The sequence below is a fragment of the Glycine soja genome, chromosome 19 (genome assembly GCF_004193775.1).
Source record: "Glycine soja cultivar W05 chromosome 19, ASM419377v2, whole genome shotgun sequence".
Classification (NCBI taxonomy): domain Eukaryota; kingdom Viridiplantae; phylum Streptophyta; class Magnoliopsida; order Fabales; family Fabaceae; genus Glycine; species Glycine soja.
In genome coordinates this window covers 50,139,707-50,148,306 of record NC_041020.1, presented here as the reverse complement: position 1 = coordinate 50,148,306, position 8,600 = coordinate 50,139,707, and the positions used below count along the sequence as shown (strand labels likewise).

The following is an 8,600-nucleotide window of genomic DNA, read 5'->3' as shown; positions in this document are numbered from 1 at the left end:
TTTGTTTGTCTACAGTGAAGATATTGATGTTTTTGGCAACTGTAATAATAAAGAGCGAACCTAAGTGTTGTGTATATATATCCTAACTCTCACTGTATTTATCCCAACTTTCACCACTAGGATGATCTTTAATGAAGATATTAATTAGAAAAATGTCGGCAGGAATGAAATTCACATAACAATTTTAACTGGTAGTATCTAAAAATTTTAAATGACAACGTTTGCAAAATTGTTTGTCTACAATGAAGATATTAATGCTTTTATGTTCAAATCTTACAACTCGCAACATGTGAACACAGTCAATTATTCTCCTAGATAGTGTTTTTGGGTCGTCACTTTAGCCCTCTATAAAAATGAATGTAGTGGAATTTTAATTTTTTTAAAATTAATTTGTTGACAAACTAATTAGGTTATTATCTTTTCTTTGAAGATTTCATATATCGACAATTTAAATGATGTGCTAATACAGTAACACATAACGCTGAGGACTAAATTAATAGGTTTTCTTTCTTCTTAATTTTAAGTGTGAGACTCACAAATATTTTAAAAAAACACACACATATATATAGTTGAAAAGTAATTATACTTCATTATTTAAACAAAATTAATTGTCGCCTTTAAAATGTCGTTTCTAAATACAAAATTGCTTTTGCACTTCGTAGCTAAATATGCAATGCAATAATTCTAATGAGGTGTATTATAAGAATTTATATAACAATTCATACTGTAATTTATATCATAATATTATTTTTTTATTTTTCTCTGTGATATCATTCATCACACCTTATATATATGCTTCTTCTTTTTCTTCTCATTATTGTACGATTTATTTTTTTACAAAATTATTGTACAATTATTATACAAATAATATTTCTCAATTCTAAATATTTTTTATGCAACAATTCTAAATAGTTTGACATTAATTTCAGTGTATTGGGATTAATTAAACGTTTTGAGCTCTTCAAAGGGATATTTACACTTTTCAAGAAAAGAAAAAAAAAAGAATATTAGTATTAATATATACTCTCTCTTATCTCAAATATAAGGGAAAAAAATAACTTATGCTTATTAAGACAGTTAGTTACAATCATTAGTATCAATTTCATTTAATACATAAACATTTTTTTAAACTATTATTTATTGAAACTTAATGTTAAGAATAAAACAATGGTTGAAAACAAAAATTCAATTAAATGGAGGATGTTTTAAAATGATCTCAGTAAAATTAGTTAAATTTTACTATTTGAGATCAAGAAAAAAAAATTCTTATATTTGAGAAAAAAAAGTATACAAAGTGATTGATTTACATTGAATGTGAGAAAACTACATTGAATATGAATAAAATAAAATTTTACTTTCTAGCTAGTTTTGTGTTTTGGAAAGTATAAATTCTTGTTTGCATCAAAGCAAACGAATTTCTAAAGACACTCTCTAAGCCTATATTTGGGTTGCCTTCCCATGTCACAACTTACATTTGTAAAAGGAAGGATACTCTTATGCATTAAAATTGTTTTGGTATTTGTGTTTTAACAATTTGAACAGACAAACAAACATGCTCTATATAAGTTTGTGATTTCAAAAGTAAGTTTAAGGTTCCTAAACAAATGAATATTCATGTTTTATTAGACAACTGATGCATTCCATTTTAAATTTATTTTACTAATATTGTTTTTTCGAGAAAGGGTACCTTTTATTTTATTTTGAAATTTACCCGGCATACATTGTTAACGTAAAGATTGTTTACCTGGCATATATTGTTAGTGTAAAAATTATTTATACCGTCAATCAATTATAAAATATCACATATTTAAAAAGTTTGAATTTTAGTCTCATTACTTTAAAGTCACATACCATGAATTATAATTCACTAAAATCGATTGATACACTAACAATATATAAAATTTAGGTTAAAATATATTTTTCATTCTTATAAATATAAAAATATTTAAAATTTGTTTTGGTAAAAATTTTAGAATATTTTTCATTCTCACAACATTAAAATGTGTCATCTTTATGGTTTAGGATTATAAATCCAAATCTACAAATATAATTTTTTATATTGATTATTAATATGTAAATATAATATTTTTTATATTTATTATGTATATATCTTGATGTAAATATCAATAATTTTTATTAGACATCATAAACACGGGCAAGATGTATATTCTTTTCTAAAATTAGTCTTTCTATTCATACCCAAGTTATGATTCAGACCCAGACTTTTTTTTTTCCCTCTCTAATTGCTCTCTCTTGACGGTTGGGTTAGGTTTTCCGTTTTCCCTCATTGTTTTCTTCTACATTTCTTGTAACAAACCATCAGTTTCAAAAAATATATTAATATTCCTTTTTTGAGTTAGTTTATTTTATTAAATCGTGAAACATAAATTAGTGCGAGGATTTGATCTCCACAGTTCGTTTTGTTCTTTTTTTTCATTTTTGTTTTCCTTCTCTTATAATGTCTATTATAACTTCTCTTTAGGGTAAAAAAACATAATATGTGATCATTGTGGAAAGGACATTTTGTTTTTGCAAAGATATTCGTACACCCCAAAAGGAGAAATCAGCAAGGAGATATGGCACGATAAGAGCGACATACACGTTTACAAAAGTTGCTTGTCTGCCAATAGAACTTGCTGGAAGTGAAAATCATAACTGATGATGGCAATAAACTAATAGTTAATTAATAGTCGACATGTGAAGGCATTGACCTACGTGAGTGAAATGATTTCCACTTGACCCAAGGGAATGTTTGAGGGTCCCAGGCTACGAAATACCGAAAAAGATGGGCCCTTCAAAGTTTTTTTATTCATTGAACATACTATAATTAAATTCAGCTAATGGACGACACGGGACATCATAAGTCATGGAATGGAATGAAGAATATGTCGTTAGTCTTCCAACTAAAATAAGCAAATGGTTGTCCATGGTATTAGGTAATTAATTAGTGTATGGTTGGGGCAGGTAATCAAGTTTTCAAGATTAATTTGCACAATTTGTTAAATACATATTGTCCCTTGCTGTTCAAATGCATGCGTTAATTAACAAATTTAATTTGCAATCCGAGCTTGCATTGAAAGTGTGTATGACGACCAGATCAGCTAAATACTCCTTTTCAGTTTTCTTTTGATGTTATTCTTCCGAATAATTCCACCAAGTGCTTTCATAGTTGGAAAAATCTCGGATGTGCTCATTTAGATTAGATATCAAAGCTGACAAACCCACTAATTTTTGCAGTGACATAGATAGAAATAGTAATAAGAAAGAGCTCACAAAGCACTCACAACCAATCCAATACATGTATAATTATGGTTACAAACTTGAATATCTGACTCTTTCCTTAATCATCAAAAGTCATTTTGGACCAAATCTTTGAAAGCATGCATACATCAATAAAGGTGATAGATAGATATGTATCTACTCCTGACAGAAGAATTCATGAATACATGCCATTGCATGACTTGAACAAAAGCAGACCCTATATTCACCTCTTCTTCTATCTATCTCTCTAAACATTAAAAGCAACCAAGATGAGCTGTAAAACCCTCACATTGCTATTGTTCGAATAGAAATGTAGTAATAATAATAATGTATACAAAACAGAGTAACCCTATTGTTAGTGATCTGAACAACTTCAAGCAGATAGATCATAATGATCCATGTGAGAAAGGATAGATCGAAACAGTGAAGATAAAGAAAACAGTGAAGGTTTATATGTCCTCTCAATATTTCTTCTCATAATTTCCTTGCCATGAAGACCCTTCACCAACCAGTCCAATATCCAGTTGAATTGTTTCCTCGTTCTTTAATGTGTTCCACTTCAACACCCGCAGAAAGGTGCTTGATGTCTCCAAAAGGGAACAAAAGCCTCCCACCACCATTCTCTTGAACCCCATATGATCTATTTCCAAACCCATCATCAACTGAAAAGCTAAGGTTTGGTTTAATTTCCTGCATGGGATAGCCAGTTGTATAAAGGGAATGATCTGAGGTTGACATCAAGGAATTAGGAGCATAAGGATTCAAACCCCTAGAAGCCATGCCAGACCGTAGTAGCTCAACAGCAGAAGGGCTATGGTGGTGACTATGACTAGTACTGTGATCACCACCAATTTCAAGTTTTGGCATCTCAACATATGGAGACATGCCATGATAATTGTCCATAGCTGTAGGAAAAGCTAGATTAAGGTCATGGACTCCTTGCATTTTAGGGTTTTGGGAAGAAATAGCTGAGACTGATGAGAGGCTTGGTGGATTCAAGTCAGGAGGAACCTTTGATGAGGTGACCCTCTTGTTCTTCCTAGAGCCACCTCCAACGGGAACGTTTCTGAGAGACCCTCCTTCTGTCCAATACCTTCTACAAGTCTTGCAGATGTATCTGGGCTGTGTGAGACTATAGTTGTTGTAATAACAGAACTTTGTGTTGGTTGAACTGCACCTTGGACAATTCAATTGCTCTTGAGGTCTTGCTTTCTTCTCTGCCACTTGCCTCGTGCATGAGTTCGGACCGATATCTTCCATGGAGGATCTCACTCGCTAATCCAACCTACTAACGAACCCCAAAAGATGCTATAATTACGTAATGTTCACATGTGATAAGAATTCACACAGACAAAAAATTTCAAGAGCATGACTTGGTAATAATTAACTTCATTACGCGAATAGATTAAGGAGCTAATTTACAAGACATTCAAAACAAGAGAAATGAGTAAACTTAAAGAATCAACAATAATAACAAATTAATAATCCTTTTATTTTTCCTGCTATATATTTGACAATAATCATCACACGAGCAAGAAGATAAAGAGCAAATTAAGGTTAAAACTTTTTTTTTTTAGAAAAGGAGAAGATATAGGAGGCCAATATACGGTGGAGTTTGCAACTATATATGCCATGAAAATCATATCCTTGATATAGCTAGAAAATTAAAACAAAGATACAAACAAATCTTAAATCTAGTGGAACTTCATGTTTGTGTCAGCTTTTAAACAAACCAAACGAAACCTTAGAAGTTGTGCATCAAAGAAAAGACAAGAGAAAAAATCGAACACCATGTTTGCTCAGTGAGCGGTAGTAGCCATGAATATTAATTTCGGAGTAGAAAAGACAGACAAAAGCAACAAAGATGGATATGAGAGAGAGAGAGAGAAAATTCACCTTGTTTGTCTGCAGCTGCTCTTTAGTGCAAGAAAGAATGTCTTAGTTCGTTTGTGGAATGGCTTTATCTGCTGGCTTATTACTTTATGAATGATGCAAAGAGAAAATAAAGTTTTAGAAGAAATGTGTGTCATTGTTGACTATACTTGCAATTCCTCTTCATTAATGATGCTTTAGCCTTTAGGACTCCCTCTATATTCATTAAATTGTCTACAAATGCCTTTTTATTTCCTATTATTAATTCCAATTTGATTTCTTTTTGTCTGCTTTTGTTCTGTGTGGTGGAATAATGAGTGTGCAGCTAGTGTGGACATGTGGTGGATTTTTCCTTTTTTTAACGATGTAGACTCTTCACTAATGTTTCGTTTGCCAAACCTTCTTTTTCTCTAATCAAGGACCTTTCATTAGATGTGATTTTTTAGGCTCATAATAGAGATTAATGTATTTTAATGCTTTGATTCATGTCTTTCTTTAATTATCATAAATGCTTTTGCTGCAATTAATAAACTTTCCCCGTGTTTTCAGAAGTACATACTAGGGCTTGCTTATAAAGCAATCAAACAAATTTAATTCTCTTCTGGCTATAGTGATTCGTCGGCTTCATTTATATATATATATATATATATATATATATATATATATATATATATATATATATATATATATATATATATATATATATATATATATATATATACCTTGTAAACTGTTTGTGCCAGAGAGAACTTTTCAAATGCTTTCATGGTGATTAACTAGACAATAACTTCTCTAGCCTGGCCCGAACAGCTAAAAAATGTGCTGAAACAGCAGTTCCAAACTTAGATTAACCACCAAGCAATATATATAGGATGGTCATAAGTCCATACTCCATAACAACCTTGCTAGAAAGGTGATACACGTGATGTAAGTTATAATTTATTAATTATAGATCTACTTTAATTTTATATTTAATTGCAGTGCCTGAATCCTTGTGTTTTCCTGGAAAAAAATAAACGAGAAATGAAATATTTGTGTCAAAAAAAAAATATAAGCAGCTAACGTAATATATCCTTAATTATTTATATTCTATTTTATATACTCACTTAATGTATTATTTTTTTTAGTTATCGAAAAAAATTGTATTTCATTTTAATCTTTATTCCTTTTTATTACATTTATTATTTTTCTATTTCGTAATTTCTCCTCTTATGAAGGGTCTATGAATAAGACATTATCATTCAACTTAATATATATGTTTAGTCTACTATGCATAAATTAAAGCTATCGTAACATTCGGGCCGTTGGTGGAGTGCTAACATGATGGTACATAAAGCAATTTTAGGAATTTATTTGTGTTTTCTCAAAATACGTATTTCATTTAGTTATCTTATTTTAATATTTGCTAACTTTCAAAAAAAAAATTGAAAAAAGAATATATGTTTTTCCTTAAATGAATTAATTAAAGTAAACATGCTCACAGTGTCACTTACTAAAATATACGCTTTATCAACTCCAGGTTCCCCACATCATGTCTTAGTCTCTTAGATATCTTTTGTAAACAACCATCCCTAGAAAATGAAAAAGCCAATTTATTCGTTGTTAATGTCAAAGTTTTATACTAACAACTAATAAAAAAATAATTATCATAAAAATCAATAAATTTATATCATGATAATGTGTACTACTGATTAAATAGTAATATAAAAATAATTTATACTATTAGGGCATATATTAGTACTAATTTAAATAAAAATACTAAGTTTTAGTATTTATTGGAGAGAAGACATAAGAAAGAGTATTTATTTTTGGACTCAATAAGAACTTTTCCACTAAAATTACATAAATGGGGGGATGACATATTTTTATCTTCTTAATTTATTAAAAAATATTTTATATAACATAAGAATTAAAAAAATAGAGTAAATTTTTTGTTGTTGGTTAAATTTAATTTTTAATTTATATATAAGAAGTGTCAGGTTCTTCATCTAATATAAATCAATCGGCAATATATTTTCATTTATTTTATGTAAAGAATATATTGATATATTATATTTTAAGAGTATTTCCATTAATAAAAATTCTGTAATTTATTAAAATAATTATTCAAAAAAATTAAGTTGAGCATTTCTATTTGTCTTTCAAAAAAGATATTTTAGTAAGTTACACCTTTAAAATTATTTTAATCATTATAAAACTATAATTTATTAATATATTACTTATAAATTAAAACAAGTAAGGTTATATTAACAAATTTATCCCACCACACAAACACATGTATAAGAGACAAAACACAGATCGATGACGCTCACAATATTACTTCGAAATCAAAATAATGGTAAATCTTAAGTTTAAACATTTTATTGAATGTATGCATGTGATGTGAGTTCCTACCAAAAAAGGTGACCACCCATGTTTTAGACACTCATGATACCCCGTACCTAACGAGTAACGACCGCAATTAGATTAAAGTTATATTTGAACGAAAAAAAATATTTAATTATGTTATTCTATACCTAGTGAGAGTAAGAAAAAAGAAAGAAGACTATATGTATATTTTATGATAGAAAGAGTGAAATAAAAATAAAAGATGTCGGTAGGATATTTTTTTTAAAATAAAATATTTAAATATCATGGTTCATATTTGATTTATCAACGTATTTTGAATAATGAACTTTAGTGTATCTTTTGCCCTTAACCTTAAGATACTTTTGCGAGGGTCTAAATGATACCTTAGACATGCACTAAGCATAACACCAAATTACCTCCCATCAAGTAATTGTTTCATATTAATTAAACTACTGTTAGATATATGCCATTATTTATAATTTAGGATATTTTTAATGCTCTCATATATAATAAGAAAAATACGTTTAAGATTAAAATCAAAGCTTATTGCTCGAAAATAATTGGGCAAATTAATGGTCACAGAGTAAAAAAAATAGAACTATTTTACGTAATAAATCATTTATATATTTTTAATATAATAAATTATTTTCAAAATAAAAATTTATATTTTTTCACCTCTTAATTTATATATACTATTAATGCATAAGTTAGAAAAATTGTTACAGTATTATTTTTAAACCATTTGTTGAAATAAATTTCACTAACCAACGCCAAGATTTAAATTCATGCACACAAGACGTTATCATTATGCCCATTCTTCAAATTTGGTTTGACAACTTTTAAGTAGGTACGTTTAGAGGGCATGCATCTGACCACCAAACCGTGTGAATTTTTCTGTGCTGCAGTATTGCCATGTGAATTTGATGAAATTTTATGTGAAAAGCATTAATAGGAAAAACACGTTGTACGGAACTTAAAACGTGAGGAAATGTGTGATTTCTAGTTAGAATATATGTTGTTCAATTACGCAATGTGCTTGTAATAAGAATCTGTCTCATAAGACGAATTACGAATTTGCTCACATTATTCTATAATTATGAAACTGTTCTTCGTATATA

At 28.9% G+C, this 8,600-nt stretch overlaps 1 protein-coding gene across 5 annotated transcripts; it reads right to left on the bottom strand.

The window, feature by feature from the left end:
- Positions 1 to 3,255: 3,255 nt before the first annotated feature.
- LOC114398057 (dof zinc finger protein DOF2.5-like) lies at positions 3,256 to 5,336 on the bottom strand. 5 transcript variants are annotated; one of them, XM_028360180.1, is made up of 2 exons: positions 5,158 to 5,336; positions 3,256 to 4,549 (listed from the first exon to the last, which is right to left on the bottom strand). In XM_028360180.1, exon 2 carries the CDS (start codon positions 4,519 to 4,521, stop codon positions 3,763 to 3,765), a length of 759 nt encoding a protein of 252 aa, XP_028215981.1. In that variant the 5' UTR covers positions 4,522 to 4,549; positions 5,158 to 5,336; the 3' UTR covers positions 3,256 to 3,762. The 5 variants fall into 5 exon arrangements, with proteins under 5 accessions (XP_028215981.1, XP_028215982.1, XP_028215984.1 ...); XM_028360181.1 differs by having other exon boundaries at positions 3,256 to 4,546; XM_028360183.1 differs by lacking the exon at positions 5,158 to 5,336 and adding an exon at positions 5,005 to 5,128 and having other exon boundaries at positions 3,256 to 4,546.
- Positions 5,337 to 8,600: the final 3,264 nt, after the last annotated feature.